The sequence below is a fragment of the Cydia strobilella genome, chromosome 3 (assembly GCF_947568885.1).
Source record: "Cydia strobilella chromosome 3, ilCydStro3.1, whole genome shotgun sequence".
In the NCBI taxonomy this organism is placed as follows: domain Eukaryota; kingdom Metazoa; phylum Arthropoda; class Insecta; order Lepidoptera; family Tortricidae; genus Cydia; species Cydia strobilella.
The window spans coordinates 11,361,713-11,380,132 of record NC_086043.1 but is presented as its reverse complement, the minus strand read 5'-3'; the positions used below and the strand labels follow the sequence as shown (position 1 = coordinate 11,380,132).

The 18,420-nt window shown below is 41.1% G+C and overlaps 2 protein-coding genes across 2 annotated transcripts; both read left to right on the top strand.

Moving 5' to 3' along the window:
- The first annotated feature begins 848 nt into the window (after positions 1–848).
- Positions 849–8,439, top strand: LOC134755828 (potential E3 ubiquitin-protein ligase ariadne-2). The gene is made up of 9 exons (XM_063692438.1): positions 849–924; positions 1,009–1,316; positions 1,429–1,675; positions 2,794–2,969; positions 3,535–3,720; positions 4,359–4,544; positions 5,766–5,882; positions 6,848–7,000; positions 8,091–8,439. Exons 2-9 carry the CDS (start codon positions 1,095–1,097, stop codon positions 8,259–8,261), a joined length of 1,458 nt encoding a protein of 485 aa, XP_063548508.1. The 5' UTR covers positions 849–924; positions 1,009–1,094; the 3' UTR covers positions 8,262–8,439.
- A 1,669-nt stretch (positions 8,440–10,108) lies between these two features.
- LOC134755831 (DNA-directed RNA polymerase II subunit RPB1) lies at positions 10,109–18,420 on the top strand. Its single transcript, XM_063692443.1, has 7 exons — positions 10,109–10,216; positions 10,496–10,765; positions 11,009–11,315; positions 11,865–12,156; positions 12,540–15,967; positions 16,208–16,399; positions 17,044–18,420. The coding sequence occupies exons 1-7, from the start codon at positions 10,136–10,138 to the stop codon at positions 18,180–18,182; spliced, it is 5,709 nt and encodes a 1,902-aa protein (XP_063548513.1). The 5' UTR covers positions 10,109–10,135; the 3' UTR covers positions 18,183–18,420.

The window sequence follows — 18,420 nt, the reverse complement described above, 5'->3', positions numbered from 1 at the left end:
TTTTCGGTAATTTTTTGTATTCATACGCGTGCGCTCGTGAGAGGGACAAAAGTGACAAAACATACGTAATGCGACAATTAATGATTGGTCGAGTAGATTTGTAGCCCACCATAAACCATACTAAATTTATGGTGGGGAATAAAAAAAAATGTGAGACTGTGACAAGGACAAACAATAACAGCGCTTTCTCTGCTACTCCTACTGAAAGATACATAAGACTATCCCGTTCGGTCATTTCCCCCCACCCCTCATGACCGATCCAGTTATACTAGATTCATGATAGCAACACATCGTGACGTCACTGTGTCAGCCGCTTTGCTTAGAAGCCGTTTCGACTGGTTTCGACACTTTCGATGTATGGAAAACAAGAAAATTGCGATTTTGTCGGGTGAAATGTTGCGTTTATATATATTGTTGCTATACAATATCGTCGCATTTTGTCCCTCACGGGCGCACTCGTATAGCTGATCTATGTAATGCTAGGTCTATGGTTGCTATTTTGAGAGCGTTTCGTCAGTAAAGTGCGGGTGCCAGACTTTGACGTCTTTGACCACCATTTGTGATTTTTGTATTGCTTAGCTTAGACAATGGATCCCATGCAGACATTTAATTTTGATACTCAAAACAAACCTGATCAAATGATACCATTAAAAAAATTGTCAATTACCGAATTATAGTTTGTCAAAGGACTGTCTCATTTCAAACAGATAGAGAGAATCATACTATTTTTGTCTTACACTAGTACTAGCACCTAAAAGAAAAGGATGGGTATAGTTTTCTTTGTTCTTATTTACTGCCAATTTGGTTTGACCAACTATATTTTTGTCGTAGATAGTTTCGTTTCGCTATGGAAACACTGCTTAGCTTAAGTTTTTAGTAGAAAACAGTAGTAAATAAACGATAGATTTTTCCTGAAATAAACAAGTAAGGCCAACTTAAATGTCGCAATCTAGTCATTTACACTGCGGTGTGTAGGATATAATTTATTTAAAATGTTAAAATTTTCAGTGTATCACAGTATGTTAATATCATCTTGATATCCACACAACCTATATCCATCCATTTCGATCCCATCCTTTCTACATTTCTCCAAAATGTCTGCGGAATCTGATATGGAATACTCTGATAACGATGGGGACGACTACGATTACTACGGAGGACAAGACGATTGTGATATGGAAGCGGTGGACCGTAGTAAGGCTGATCCCGAATATTTTTTATACTCCTGTCACAAGGTAGAAGAAGTGGAAAAATTGTTAAACGAATCGATTGAATTGCTCAGCAACAGCCTACAAATAACACCTTCCCTGGCAAAGGTTCGTATCACTGTTTCCTATAAACTGCATCTTACATTTTAAACCATTTACTAAATAATTACAAAGTACAAACTTTCATAGTAAAGTTCAAGTTTTTTTGATTGTTTTTCAGGTTATGTTACATGCATATGAATGGAATGCTCAAGAGATTATAGCTAAGTATAAAAATAATGGTAATGAAGTGCTAGTGTACAGCCGGGTGAAGCCTCGGGTCCCCTCTGCCCAAGCAGGCTCCAGCAGGATATGCTGTGCAGTCTGTGCCAACACTCCAGCTTTGACCAAGTACAGTGCTCTTGCTTGCGGACATTACTTCTGCAATGAATGCTGGGCTATGCACTTTGAAGTACAAATTATGCAAGGCAAGCCTATTTTTTGTATACCTAAATTCTTAACTAAGGGTGGTATTCCACCTGACCTGTCCAATGTCATTGCGTCTCACTCTCTCATTAAGCAAAATGTGAGACGCAATACACATTGGACAAAGAAATTAGATAGATGGAATACCACCCTAAAACAACCTTGTTGTCTTTATTATAGTAAAATGATAAAGAGTCCTAAGTTTTTATGACACATTGTAACTGATTAGCGTGACAAGTACAGTCACCTGCAATAATATGTTACACAACGAAGGCCACAATAATATCTGACACAATCTTATTAGTAAAACCATAAGAGTGTGTCACATATTTTTGCGGCCTTCGAAGATTAACATATTATTGCAGGTGACTGTACTGTACCTATTAGCATTGTTTAGGTAGGGAGACCCACCACTTTGAGCAAACTGTACTTGTGTTGAAATCACAGGGGTCTATAAATGAAATACACAGGATGTTAATAACGATGACATCATCATGTCAAATTTGTTTACATATATTTCATAGGAATATTAAATGCATTTTACATTATGATTTAATCAGAGTGTAAGTAAACAGTGATAGAGTGACACCTGTGACTTGGATATTATCAGACCAAACAATGACCAAGGGGCTAAAAATACATATATACATACATACTAGGCAGTAGTAGTATAGTCACACCTATTACCTGGAGGGGTAGTCAGACCACGAATTTCCACTTGCTACGATCCTGACATACCTCTTCCGCTTCCTTAACTTCCTAAATGTTAAATGGCTAAAAATGAAGTGCATAACTATGGTGAAGTGTAAAGTAAGATGTCTAGTGTATACTCACATCAATTTATAATATTTAAAGTGATGAATGAAAAATTCATTCAACAAGAACAAATTCTGGGACTGATCACTTCTAACCAAGCTTTCATCACTTCTAACCAAGCGAGCCAACCACAGTAGATATAATTATTTTTAGGAATCTCACAAAGCCGCAAAAATTGATTTCAGAGGTCTATCAGGTATTTCAGGTGTCTTGAAGAACCACAATTGCAGATTCTAAGAGCCCCAGTTTGCCAATCCCTATGCAATACTATTATTGATCTTATCGTTGAATGTTAATGTTCCAGGTGTGTCAAACACTATTCAGTGCATGGCCCAGGACTGTGAAGTGCGAGCTCCAGAGGACTTTGTGTTGTCGCATGTGGCTAAACCGACGCTACGAGAACGCTACCAGCAGTTTATGTTCAAAGACCATGTTAAATCACATCCACAACTTAGATTTTGCCCAGGTCCCAATTGTCAGGTAAGAACATGATGCAAATTCTCTAAGAACAAATTAAATTATTTTTTACGAAAATATTTTAATTTGTGTTTTTTCAAGTAGACACACTACTATTTAAACTATAAACTGAAATAAATGTCATATACGAAGGAAAAAATGACCAAAGCCTCCAGTGTCCAGAGCTGGAATCGAACCAGCGTACCCCGTTTACCGGACAGGTGCCTGAACTGCTCGGCTATCCGGTCAGGGTAGCATGGGTCGAAATTTACAAGTATATGACAATTTCCCGAAGGCTTGTGGCGCCCCCTGGCCATCTCTAAGGTAGAACAGACATTTATTTCAGTTATCATGCAAATTGCTTCTGCAGTTCAATTTAATATCATGAGTATTTTTTTGTTTTAACTAGAACCCTGTTATTTTTAGCACATTTGACATTTGTTTTTAATGTAAATTCTATATAAGGTCTATCATCCCAAATACGCGTTTTAAGCGTGAAACGCGTCTTAACAGTTAAAAATGTACGTGAACAAGTTGCAGGGACCAGTGAGGCGTATTAGGTGATGATTGCATTGAAATCTGTTTGTAGTGGATATTCCAAGCGTGGGTGCGGTCGGGCGCGCGCCGGGTGGAGTGCTCGGGCTGCGAGCTGCTCACGTGCTTCTCGTGTGGCGCGCCGCACCACGCGCCCACCGACTGCCCCACCATCCGCCGCTGGCTCACCAAGTGCGCGGACGACTCCGAGACGGCCAACTACATCAGTGCGCACACTAAGGTATGCCAACATTGCTTATTTATACTTTGTGAATTTTTTTACACGCCATGACTCCGCTCAAGGGCGTTTATACGCAATGTATGAATGGTCTTGATTTGCCACTCGTCGCCCCGCCGGTCGCGTGCGTCCAGACCGCGGTCTTTCACTGGTTTGACTGCCGGCGAAAGTTGGTTCGCCAGGCGAAAGCGCTAAACTGTCATTTAACAGTAGGTACCTACCAATAGGTCTATGACCAAGAATTGTAATGTGGTAGTATACTACTAGTACATGCTGGATGCCTTATACATATTTGGCTCACATTTGTGGCTCTGATAAAAAGCCACATTTATACTACGTATTTGTGCATTATGAACTAAAATAGATGTCATGCTATCGGGACCATTTCGTGGCTAACATTATTTGTGTCAAATATGCATTGTAATGTTATGTGTAAGTTTGTTTTTAATTCAACTTTTTTATCTGTATATTTGGTGCCACGAATAAACTATTTCTATTTCTATATACTACTTAAGGAAAATTGACCAAGCCCTTCAGTAGCTACTGTTAAAATAACACAAATATTTAATAAAACTTTTTTATTCTTTAGTTGTGGCATATTATTAACGGCCATTGCCAAAATATTATCTGTTTTGTTCCAGGATTGCCCTAAATGCCAAATATGCATAGAGAAAAATGGAGGTTGCAATCATATGCAGTGCGGAGCGTGTAGACACGATTTTTGTTGGGTGTGCCTGGGCGACTGGAAGACGCATGGCTCTGAATACTATGAGTGCAGTCGTTATAAAGAAGATCCTAATTTGACAAATGACAATCAACATGCACAGGTGAATATATGAATAGTTAATATAGAAAAATATATTGAACACTACTTCAAGACTCGTCTACACAATTGGCCACGATGGGCGAGTACAGGCATGCGTAATTGTGTAGTCTGTGGTTGCCCATTATTTCCTATAATCGTGAATAATCGTCGGTACATCAAAGGAATGCGTGGCGATGATCGTGCTTGTGTCTTCACAATCGCCGATATGCACGTGTTCGCCCATCACTGGCATGGGCCATTGTGTACTTGTGTAGACGAGCCATAAAATTTAGAGTGAGGCAAATAAAAGTACTGATGATTTAATAGAATCACACTCACATAAAACTAAACGAAGACTAACAGTATGACTGAATGATGAATATATTATTATTATTATTATTTATTATTATTTATTTAAATTATTTACACGGCATCACAGCATAGGCCAATACACCGAATAATTAAACTAGTTACAGGTATACAAATTACAAATACAAAATATATATAAAGTAAAATACAAATAGTCAAGTCAAATGCAAGTGCTGGAAAGCCTATCATCCTTCATCTCACAAAACCTCAGACACTCCTGGCACACATTCGCCCATCTCCACGCAAAAAGTCGCACTCTGGTGCTGATGTCAGGAGTGCATTGAGCAGCGATAACGCGCGGAGGAGTGGCGAGTTTCTATGCGATACTGTGCGCGCTGCCGGCACAGACAATAGTGGACGCGTTCGCGGCCTCAAGCAGACTCGAGGAATATCCGGGACGTACAACCTCAAGACTCCAGCTACCAGTTCCAGGCAGTCCGAGTCACCGCGCAATATGCGACAAGCCGTAGTCAGCAAGATGTTGTTGCGCCTTACCTCTAGAGAATTATATCCAAGGCAGCCTAGTAAGAATTTTGTTGGGTACAAAAAGGGGTAGTACCCATATCTTTTTTTGTACAGAAATCTCAAAAAGGCCTTTTGGATTTTCTCTAGAAGTTATATATATTATATTATTATGAGTAATATAAAATATAGCATGAACATTCCTTATGCATTTACGCCCTTTGCTTCATTGCATAATGCTATATTGGACAATGAACTAACTAGTCTAGTGGCTAATGAAATAATATTGATATTTTATTATCCATATTTTTAATACCAAAAAACCAAAAACATAACTTTTTTCTGTTTGTTAATTTTTCTGCGGGTATAAGCAGTATTACTTACTTATCTGACTTTCTTTTCCTTATTGTAGGCACGCGAGGCTCTCAAAAAATATTTGCATTATTATGAAAGATGGGAAAATCACGCACGATCTCTGAAACTGGAGGAGCAGACCTTGGCAAGTCTCAAAAGCCGTATTAATCAAAAGGTAACGCTAAGAAAACCATTTGATAAAAACGGGTCACTCATGTATTATTAAGTCGAATAGCTCGACATGTTTCGATCCAATTTACGAGGATCGTCTTCACGGAGCAACGACACGTCTTCACTGGTCGAGGGCGATCTGATGATGATCTTAATAATTACGCCTTTAAAGGTGTGTTCTTATCAGGCGATTGCGTACTGAACACTCGCTGCACAACGAAACTACCAAAATTAATGCATTGTTTAGGATGTGCTTTAAATTTTACAGCTAATGTAGATGGTGAATATAGAAAATCGAAATTTCGTTATCTTTCTCTCTGTCCCTTATCGAATATTCGAGCTATAGAGAGACAAATAGTCGAAATGGTGTTCGCGATAGGTCCTATGGTCGTCAAAAGTTGACGTTTGACAGACAATCTTTTTTTTTTTAATGATGAATAGGCAGGCGTTTGACCACGATCCCACCTGATGGTAAGTGATGATGTGGTCTACGGTGAAGCACGCTTACCTATGAGATACCTATTAACTCTTGCCTTGAAGAGCTCCAAATTGTACTCATGCGGAAACACAGACTCGGGCAGGGTGTTCCACTCCTTGGCAGTTCGCATAAGAAATGTGGAAGACCCCTTGACTAAAATGGCGCCATACGCCATTTCGTAGACTTTAGGGCCACCCCACACTAGCGTCTCCTGAGCGTCGTCGTCTGGTCAACTCTATGGTTGCTGCTCGACGCAACGTTGGCGCAACTGCGCAGCGACGCCAATTTCCATAGCGCTGACTAAACGCCGGCGCTCAAAAGACGCTATAGTGTGGGGTGGCCCTTACACATCTTACTGATCAATCAATGTTTGGTGCTACGAAATGCAAGCAATCGCGATAGTCGCGTTGGCGGCGCAAACCTGATAGATTAGCCAGATCTAAACGCACCATAACTGATTTTTTGTAACACAAATATTTTAATTTGTTTAGGTGATGGCTGGGGAGGGTACTTGGATTGACTGGCAGTACCTGTGGGATTCTGCGCGACTACTGAAGCGTTGCCGATATACCTTGCAGTATACATACCCTTATGCTTATTATATGGAAGTTGGACCTCGAAAAGAACTCTTTGAGTACCAGCAGGTAAGCTAAAGGTTATATTCATATTAGACTAAGGACAAGGTGTAAATGTAATAATCCAATTTTGTTACAATTAGCTTGCAGTTTGACAATTCTCTAAGAAATGACAGCCTCCAGCGCCATATTTAGTTAACAACACACCCTAAAGCGTTTCACACACCTGGCTCTATTCAGTAACTGACGACAGGGATGCAGCAATATCGCGGAAGTGAGATGCTTACCTCACCTTTCCTTGTCTGACGTATAGCTGCGTCCCTGCTGCCAGTTACATAATTAAGTAAGAAAGGTGTGTGAAGCGCTTAATTTCTACCGAGAATTAGATAAAGAAATCAACTGCAATTTAATACCTATTTGTTTTACAGGGGGGCAAAGTTGTTGTTTAACCGCTCGTGCTAATATATATATACCCGAGATAGCGAAAGATTCCAAAATTGAACCACGAGCGCAGCGATTGTTTCGAGAAGTGGAATCTTGAGCGTTACGAGGGTTTCAAGGCACGAGGGTTAAACAAACTTTGCCTCCGAATGAAACACAAAATTTACACGCGAGGAATAAGTAACTATGAAATACAAAAAAAAAACAACTCAAATCCAAATAAACGTAATAAAAAAATTATCATTCAAAATCATAATTTAAAAGTCAATTCTACCAGCTAACATAAGGAAACAACTCAAAATTTGCATCAGATTACTTTGCCCCACACACATGTGGATAAAATGCAACTTTCTCATTACTATTCGTTTTTGAACAATCAAGAGGGCCTTTACCAGTTGGTGTGGTGAAAAATATATTTATTGATTGTGTAGTTGCTGGTGCTGTTGTTTTTGTTGAGAAAAAGTATGTTTTCCAAAGGGGAGAAGAGGTGCAGCTTGACTTTTACTAGCAAGATACATATGTATAAATAGTAAAGAGCCCGGCAATTTGGAAAGCATTTAAATAACGAGTTATTTGACTGAATGTGAAATAATCACTTTTTAATTGTGGAGAATGAGTGAAATTGATAGTATTGATACCACAAAGTGTTCCACAATTAATCCCGCAAACGTCGGTTTACGGGTTGTGTTGATGATGATGATTTGTTTGTGTCTTGCAGGCCCAGCTGGAAGCAGAAATTGAAAACTTATCATGGAAGGTAGAACGGGCAGAGACGACAGATCGCGGGGATTTAGAGAATCAAATGGACATAGCAGAAAAAAGACGCACTACATTACTCAAAGATTTCCTAGAATTTAATACAAATAGTGCTTCCAGCAGTAAAGCATAACTAAACCTCATGTATGAAGATACGCATTTTTTAAAAGTTAGTAGTTAACTATGTAACAGCACCTTTGTATATTAATTATGAGAGCTAGATTTTTTTGTTCTGCCAAAGTATATTTATAAACAAGAATTTGCAATAATATTTAAGTAATAATAAAAAATGGCAACATCGTTTTTTTTTTATTGTTACCTAGATACCCTATTGTGGGCACTCCACCAATCATTCAACCTTGGAGCCACCCTCATGGCTACTGCTGGACGCAACGTTGGCGCAATCTGCGCAGCTACGCCAATCCATAGCACTGATTAGACGCCGACGCTCAATAGACGCTAGTGTAGGGTTGCCTTTATTTAAAGGCAGCGCAGCGCAACAGTCATGAATCTAGTATAACTGGATCGGTCATGAGGGGTGGGGGGAAATGACCGAACGGGATAGTCTTATGTATCTTTCAGTAGGAGTAGCAGAGAAAGCGCTATTATTGTTTGGCCTTGTCATAGTCTCACTTTTTTTAAATTCCCCACCGTAAATTTGTATGGTTTATGGTGGGCTACAAATCTAATCGACCAATCATATTATCGCATTGCGTATGTTCCGTCCCCCACGGGCGCACGCGTATAGCTGATCTATGTAATGCTAGGTCTATGGTAACGTGGTATTTCATTCAATTATTCGGCCGCGCTCGGCTCACTACTGCTCCGTAACCTAACCTAACAGTAATACCTCTCGGTACAACCTTTCGAAACTACGGATGTTGGAACACATAACAAGAATACAACCCGTGACCGTACCGTAGTGTACTCCGGTAGAAAGCAGGGTTTCGTAATTTTAAATGAAAACGATAGGATAGTGTGATGGTGGTCCGAGGTTCTTCAAAACTGGTGTACCTACTGGTTTGATAAATGATGTCGTGTATTTAAATGGTCGGCACCGCGTATGTCTCACCCCTGAAAATGTAGGCGTCCATAGGTTACGGTGACTGCGTACCATTATTAGGCAGGCCGTATGCTTGTTTGCCACCACCGTGGTATATTTAAAAAAAAATGGGGATATCGATTTTTGCGTCGTACTTAATTTACATTAATTTACGACTGTTTCACATACATGAAAGTCGTGGCTGATTTTTATTTTTATACCACTTTTCATGCCATATATTCATAAAAAAATATGTTTTATTCATGGTATAATAATATTGTTTTATTATGGTTTTATTAGACTATGAAATGAATCTATCGATAAGTATAGTTTGTCAAAGGACTGTCTTATTTCAAACATAGATAGAGAGAATCATACTATCTTTATCTTACACTAGTACTAGCACCCGAAAGAAAAGGATGAGTATAGTTTTTTTTGTTCTTATTTACTGCCAATTTGGTTTGACCAACTATTTGTTTTTTATCCAGGTAACATTTTTTTAACAAGGAAATATCGAGATTTAGACTAGCAAGAACTTGCATGCAATTTTCATTACATTGCGGTATCTGATATTATTTATTATTATTATTTTATACATTTTGAATGCAGTTTACCTTAGTAGTCAGCAATGTATAGTTGGTCAAGCAAATCTTGTCAATAAATAAGAACAAAAAAACTACACTCATCTCTAGACTTATATTGACCTGGATATAGACCGTGATTACCTTTTGTATTATTTGTGACACTCATCTCATTCTTCTGGGCGCCAGCACCAATGCAAGACAAAGACAGTATGACTCTCTCCGTCTACGCCCGAAATGAGACAGTCCCTTGACAAACTATAACATAAATTGCATGCAAGTTCTTGCTAGTCTAAACCTCGCTTAAATAAATTTTTTTTTTACTGTGGCAACATCTGTGAAATCGTACCAAAAAAAAATTGCCAGAATTCAGAGCCATTCAAAATGGCTACCACGAATGACTCAAAGGCGCCAGTGCGCCAAGTAAAAAGGGTACAGTTTGGTATAATATCACCCGATGAAATAGTAAGTTGTGAATACAGTGTTATTTTAAGTTCCCTTTCTGATAACAATAAAATAAAGTTACGGTGTAGTGGCTGGATTTGTATTCGACACATGTCTTGACGGGTCACGCAGTTGCGCTTGTATTGTGGTGTTATCTGTTTGCCTTGCTCAAGACAAGTCAATTTGTTTACGGTCATAATTTTAGTGTCGTTTCGTTTTTGTGATATCTATTATAATTATTATATTGTGTAAATACGTGTAATGCTGTGCTATGTATATCAAGTATGTAAACACTTTTAGCGACGTATGTCAGTCACGGAAGGGGGTATCCGCTTCCCCGAAACCATGGAAGGCGGACGGCCCAAGCTTGGTGGCCTTATGGATCCTCGACAAGGGGTGATCGACAGAAGCTCTCGATGCCAGACGTGTGCTGGCAACATGACAGAATGCCCTGGACACTTTGGCCATATTGATCTAGCCAAACCAGTATTTCATATTGGTTTCATAACAAAAACTATAAAAATATTAAGATGCGTTTGTTTTTATTGTTCAAAACTGCTTGTCAGTCCGGTAAGTTATCAATTTTATTCTTTATTCTTTCACAATTGCATACATGTAGTAGGTACAAAAGGTATTAAATATTACAAAAAGTTCTTACATGCTACCCGATTCGGGTGTTGCAACATCTACACTAATTACTTATTCTAACATTATTTTATTGATTTTATGTATGTAACATTTTGTTTAATAATATTGTCTTAAGTTTAATGCTGGGTAAGAATAATCAATCCTATGATCTTATTTTTATTACAGACTAATCCAAAGATAAAAGAAGTTGTAATGAAGTCAAAAGGACAACCCCGTAAAAGATTAACATATGTGTATGACTTGTGTAAGGGCAAAAATATTTGTGAGGGTGGAGAAGACATGGATTTAGGGAAAGAAGGAGAGGAGGCTAAAAAAGGCTCTGGCCATGGAGGTTGTGGCCATTACCAGCCTTCAATCAGGAGACAGGGACTTGACCTTTCTGCTGAATGGAAACATGTCAATGAAGACTCGCAAGAGAAAAAGATCATCATTACTGCAGAAAGAGTTTGGGAAATTTTAAAACACATTACTGGTGAGGATTGAGTTAGTTATGCCACTAGGTGGACAGTTTTTTTTAATATAATTATATTCCATGCATGTTTTTTAACAATGACTGCAGTGGTGGATTTGCAGTGTTAGCCGCCTTAGACCCAAGCCCTGTAGTAACAGCTAGCCGCCCCTTTCTCAGCATGCGTCATAGACTGCCGGCTTGCTGTCACCTCTTATGTCTTGCTGCCCTAGGCCCAGGGATACTGGGTATTAGGGCAAATCCGCCACTGAATGACTGTCAGAGTTTAGACAAAAGGGTTTTGATATTATCTTTGTCTACTAACTTTCATCGTCAAGATTGATTTATTTTCCTGTTTGGTCTTGATGCCCGACAGAGAAGATATGTTTGTCAATTTTGTATTGTCACATCCCTAAAATTTTCGTCCATGTTATTTTTATTGTACTTTGATATAAGTAATGGAAAATTTTAATGCCATGAAATAGAGTATTGTGTCAAGGATACCTTTACAGAAAATGAGTTATTCTATCCATTTATACACAAATGTTTTGGTAATGATTGCTTTATTTTTAGATGAGGAGTCCTTTATTCTGGGAATGGATCCCAAATTCGCCAGACCAGATTGGATGATTGTCACAGTTCTCCCTGTACCACCATTGTCAGTGCGGCCCGCTGTGGTCATGTTTGGGGCTGCCAAGAATCAGGATGATTTGACACACAAACTTGCTGACATCATCAAAGCAAACAATGAGTTACAAAGGAATGAACAGTCGGGTGCTGCAGCTCATGTTCTCGCTGACAATATTAGAATGCTTCAGTTCCATGTGGCCACGTTTGTTGATAATGACATGCCTGGTATGCCAAAGTAAGTTAGTCAATCTTGTTCAGTTGTAATTTCAGTGAACTAAGTCTCATAAGTACATCATCATTTGCTTGCCCTTGTCCCATTCACTTGGGTTTGTTGCAGCATGTCTTTTTCTTCCATACCTCTGTCACCCGTCATCTCATTATTCACTTGCATTTGTTTCATATCATCTCCCACGCTGTCCATCCACCTTTTCCTCGGTTTACCTCTCCTCGTACTCATAAGTACATATGGTATGGTAAATTAAACTGGTGATTTTTTATAATTCCTGAAAAGTTCTTCATGTAGCATCTTGTTTTGTTACTTTGTTCATATTTCTGCCTTTCTCTGACCTCATTAATATTTCATAGTATCTCTTATGTATTGGTTTGCTTCCTTTTCAGAGCTATGCAAAAATCGGGGAAGCCACTTAAAGCAATCAAAGCGCGACTAAAGGGCAAAGAAGGAAGGATCAGAGGAAATCTCATGGGAAAACGTGTTGATTTCTCAGCACGTACTGTCATTACCCCAGATCCGAACTTGCGTATTGATCAAGTAGGAGTGCCCAGATCTATTGCTCAAAACTTGACATTCCCAGAGTTAGTAACACCATTCAATATAGATAGAATGCAGGAGCTTGTACGGCGAGGCAATGCTCAATACCCAGGGGCCAAGTATATTGTTCGTGACAATGGAGAGAGGATAGACTTGAGATTCCACCCAAAACCATCAGATTTGCATTTACAATATGGATACAAAGTTGAACGCCATCTGAGAGATGATGACTTGGTTATCTTCAATCGTCAGCCAACATTACACAAAATGAGTATGATGGGCCACAGAGTAAAAGTACTGCCATGGTCAACGTTTCGTATGAATTTGAGTTGTACTTCTCCCTACAATGCAGATTTTGACGGAGATGAAATGAATTTGCACGTGCCACAGTCAATGGAGACTCGTGCCGAGGTAGAAAATATTCACATAACACCCAGACAGATTATTACTCCACAAGCTAACAAACCTGTCATGGGTATTGTGCAGGACACTCTTACTGCAGTCCGAAAAATGACTAAGAGAGATGTGTTCTTGACTAAAGAACAGGTCATGAACCTTCTGATGTTCTTACCCACTTGGGATGGTAAAATTCCTCAGCCTTGCATTTTGAAACCCCAGCCACTTTGGACTGGAAAGCAAATATTTACCCTGATCATCCCAGGCAATGTAAACATGATTCGCACACATTCCACACATCCTGATGAAGAAGATGATGGGCCTTACAAATGGATTTCTCCCGGAGACACTAAAGTAGTAGTAGAGCATGGAGAGCTCCTCATGGGAATATTGTGTAAAAAGTCACTTGGTGCCTCTGCTGGTTCTCTTCTTCACATTTGCATGTTGGAGCTGGGCCATGAAACTGCTGGCCGATTTTATGGTAATATTCAAACTGTGATTAACAACTGGCTGTTGCTGGAAGGCCATTCCATTGGTATTGGAGACACTATTGCCGATCCGCAAACATATCAAGAAATTCAGAGAGCTATAGTTAAAGCCAAGGATGATGTAATAGAGGTCATTCAAAAAGCTCACAATATGGAGTTGGAGCCTACGCCTGGTAATACTCTCAGGCAGACATTCGAAAATCAAGTGAATCGTATTCTTAATGACGCTCGTGACAAGACCGGTGGATCAGCTAAGAAATCACTGACTGAGTACAATAACCTCAAAGCTATGGTGGTATCCGGTTCCAAGGGTTCCAACATTAACATTTCCCAGGTTATTGCTTGCGTGGGACAACAAAACGTTGAGGGTAAACGTATTCCATTCGGTTTTCGAAAGAGAACTCTGCCACACTTCATCAAAGACGATTATGGTCCTGAGTCCAGAGGTTTTGTAGAAAATTCATACCTTGCCGGCCTTACTCCTTCAGAGTTCTACTTCCACGCCATGGGTGGTCGTGAAGGTCTTATCGATACTGCCGTAAAGACTGCTGAAACCGGTTATATCCAACGTCGTCTCATAAAGGCTATGGAGTCTGTAATGGTTCACTACGATGGAACCGTGCGTAACTCTGTCGGACAGCTTATCCAGTTGAGATACGGAGAGGATGGCCTGGCTGGAGAAACTGTAGAGTTTCAAAATCTACCAACTGTGAAACTGTCAAACAAGGCATTTGAAAAGAAATTCAAATTTGACCCTTCAAATGAACGTTACCTAAAGAGGATATTCAATGAAGAAATTATTAAAGAGCTCACGGAATCTGGATATGTTATTGCCGATCTTGAAAGCGAATGGGAACAACTGAACAAGGACAGAGAAGTGTTGCGTCAAATCTTCCCGAGTGGAGAATCTAAAGTTGTACTCCCATGCAACTTTAAGAGAATGATCTGGAATGTTCAAAAGATTTTCCATATAAATAAACGAATGCCGACAGACCTGAGTCCCATCAAAGTTATACAGGGAGTCAAGGACCTTTTGAAAAAGTGTGTCATTGTAGCTGGCGAAGATCGTTTATCCGTACAAGCTAATGAGAATGCTACTTTGTTGTTCCAATGTCTAGTGAGATCTACACTTTGCACTAAGTTTGTTGCTGAAGAATACAGATTGTCAAGTGAGGCATTCGAATGGTTGATTGGAGAAATTGAAACTCGCTTCCAACAGGCTCAAGTGAACCCTGGAGAAATGGTGGGCGCCCTGGCCGCGCAATCTCTCGGAGAACCTGCCACGCAGATGACACTGAACACTTTCCATTTTGCTGGTGTGTCGTCCAAAAACGTAACCCTTGGCGTGCCACGTCTCAAGGAAATTATCAACATTTCCAAGAAACCAAAGGCGCCTTCTCTAACCGTGTTTCTAACAGGCGGTGCGGCTCGAGATGCTGAGAAAGCTAAGAATGTGCTTTGCAGGCTGGAACACACGACGTTGCGTAAAGTGACCGCTAATACAGCTATTTATTATGACCCTGATCCTCAAAATACAGTTATTGCTGAAGATCAAGAATTCGTAAATGTCTACTATGAAATGCCTGACTTCGATCCTACAAAGATTTCGCCCTGGCTTCTTCGTATAGAGTTGGATCGTAAGAGGATGACAGACAAAAAACTTACCATGGAACAGATCGCAGAGAAAATTAATGCTGGATTTGGAGATGACTTGAACTGTATCTTCAACGACGACAACGCAGAAAAACTTGTATTGCGTATTAGAATCATGAATAACGAAGAAAGCAAATTCCAAGACAATGATGAAGAGACGGTAGATAAAATGGAAGACGACATGTTCTTGCGCTGTATCGAAGCCAATATGTTGTCAGACATGACTCTACAGGGTATAGAAGCTATCGCTAAAGTATACATGCACTTGCCTCAAACGGAGGCGAAGAAACGCATTATTATCACTGAACAGGGAGAGTTCAAGGCTATTGCCGAATGGTTATTGGAAACTGACGGTACTTCTCTTATGAAAGTATTGTCCGAGAGAGACGTCGATCCGATCAGGACGTTCAGTAACGACATTTGCGAAATATTCCAAGTGTTGGGTATCGAGGCTGTACGTAAATCGGTAGAAAAGGAAATGAATGCTGTGCTGCAGTTCTACGGTCTATACGTGAACTACCGGCATCTTGCGCTGCTTTGTGACGTGATGACGGCTAAAGGTCACCTTATGGCTATCACCCGTCACGGTATCAACAGGCAGGACACTGGCGCGCTCATGAGATGCTCCTTCGAGGAAACGGTGGACGTGCTGCTGGACGCGGCCAGTCATGCTGAAGTGGATCCTATGAGAGGCGTGTCGGAAAATATTATCATGGGACAATTGCCAAGAATGGGCACAGGTATGATTCATTAACACATTGCTATTATATTTTAATAACCTCAGTTCAAATGAAAAGAAATTCACGAAAACATATTATAAATTACTACTGTTTTTCGATAATTATCGTAACTTTTATCTTCTTTATACTTTTTGCCTATATTATTTTGTATCTCTTCGATTTTTTAAGCCAAGACTGCAGTCGTGAACATAAGTCTTGAATTTTTTATACTTAAGATTAATGTAAAATCTTTATTTCTAGGTTGTTTCGATTTACTGCTCGACGCCGAAAAATGCAAGCACGGCATGGAAATGGGAGGTCTCGGCGTCGGCATGGGCGTCGGCGGCGGCATGTACTTTGGCGTGGGCACGCCGTCCATGACGCCGCTCATGACGCCCTGGTCCACGCAGAACACGCCGGGTTATGGAAGCAGCGTCTGGTCTCCTGGTCAAGGTATGTGTTGTAGATACAGAAAAGTTGCTGCGATTTACTCCTTGACGCCGACAAATGCAAGTACGGCGACTGTGCGTTAGCATGGGCCACTTATGGCGCCCTTGTCCACTCAGGTAGCTATAGAAAATATTTACACGAAATTTGGGGGGTGAAAGTAGATTCGTATCTGTTCACGTAACGTTTACATAGAGATCTAATTTTTTTAACGCAACGCAATAAGCTAAGACTAGTCTGAAGAAGCTATGTCAGAAGCATCTAAAACGGAAAAGTGTTTTAACCATGATAACATTTATGAAAACAACAAACATTTGCAGGGATAGGCGGGAAATAATAATAAACGTGATCTTATTAGGCGGGCTCTACTGTATTTCAATTTATGTTTTTTCCTATAATTATTATTTATTAGAAACGACTTGTTTTGCTTTAACTCCGCAATCTTAACTACACTGCCACTGTAGGTATAAGTTAAATTAATTAAGTACAGACGATTCTTTTTGCTAATGTTGTACTTATGCTACTTTAGTTGGTAGTTACGTGGTGATTGCTCCGAAAGTACGAATGCGCTTATAGTAGGATCATCTACTGCGTCGCTAATACATTGTAAATCAATAATGATTTTATTGATTATTGATCTTCTATTCCAGTTGGAAGCATCATGACCCCCGGTGGGCCATCGTTCTCGCCGTCCGGCGCGTCGGACGCGTCGGGCCTGTCGCCCGCCTACAGCGCCTGGTCGCCGCAGCCCGGCTCCCCCGGCTCGCCCGGCCCGCCGCTCTCCCCCTACGCGTCCCCGGCCGGCGCCTCCCCGTCCTACTCCCCCACCAGCCCCGTGTACGCCGCCGCTTCTCCGAGCCTCACCCCGGCGTCCCCGCACTACTCTCCCACCAGCCCGTCCTACTCGCCGACCTCACCCAACTACTCCCCCACGTCACCGATGTACTCGCCGGCCTCGCCGAGCTACTCGCCCACGTCGCCCGGCTACTCGCCGACCTCTCCGTCGTATTCGCCCACGTCGCCCAGCTACTCGCCGACGTCGCCGAGCTATTCACCGACCAGCCCGGCTTATTCTCCCACGTCCCCGAGTTACTCGCCCACTTCGCCCAGTTACTCGCCGACGAGTCCTTCCTACTCGCCAACAAGTCCTTCGTACTCGCCGACGAGTCCCGCGTATTCGCCCGCATCACCGGGATACTCGCCATCGTCACCGAGTTACTCGCCGACCAGCCCCGTTTACAGTCCCGCGTCACCGAGCTATTCTCCATCGTCGCCGAATTACACGCCGACTTCCCCCGCTTATTCTCCGACGAGCCCGTCGTACTCTCCCACGTCTCCGGCGTATTCACCTACTTCGCCCAGCTACTCGCCGTCGTCGCCAAAATATTCACCGACTTCACCAAACTACTCGCCGACGTCCCCGTCGGTTGCGGGCGGCAGTCCGACATATTCGCCGACCAGCCCACAATACTCGCCGACGAGTCCTCAGTACTCGCCGGCCAGCCCGGCTTACTCGCCTTCATCGCCCCAACACCCGGGTAGCACGCGTTACTCGCCGTCCTCCCCGAACTATTCCCCGTCTTCACCGAACTACTCGCCGTCGTCGCCGGGCTACTCGCCCTCGTCGACCAAGTACTCGCCGACGTCGCCAACTTACACCCCTACGTCGCCGAATTACTCTCCCTCGTCCCCTGCCTACTCTCCTTCTTCCGCCGGTCCGACCTCCTACTCCCCGACTTCTCCAAACTACTCGCCGACTTCACCGTCGTATAACGAAGATGACGATTAGGTTATAACTACTCATAATTATTGTTGTTGATTTATAATACATTTTCGGTAAAACGAATTTCCTATCTTAAAAATACAATTTTTAATTCATTCATTGTATTTGCAATTTGCATCGCTTAAAAGCTTTGCTGAAAAGTATTTAAACATATTAAAGTATGCTAAGAAAGAATGACTGTTTTCGGTGTAAGGAATAATAAAGTTTGTGTTACATAATGTAAGTGTAAATAAAATGTCAAAAA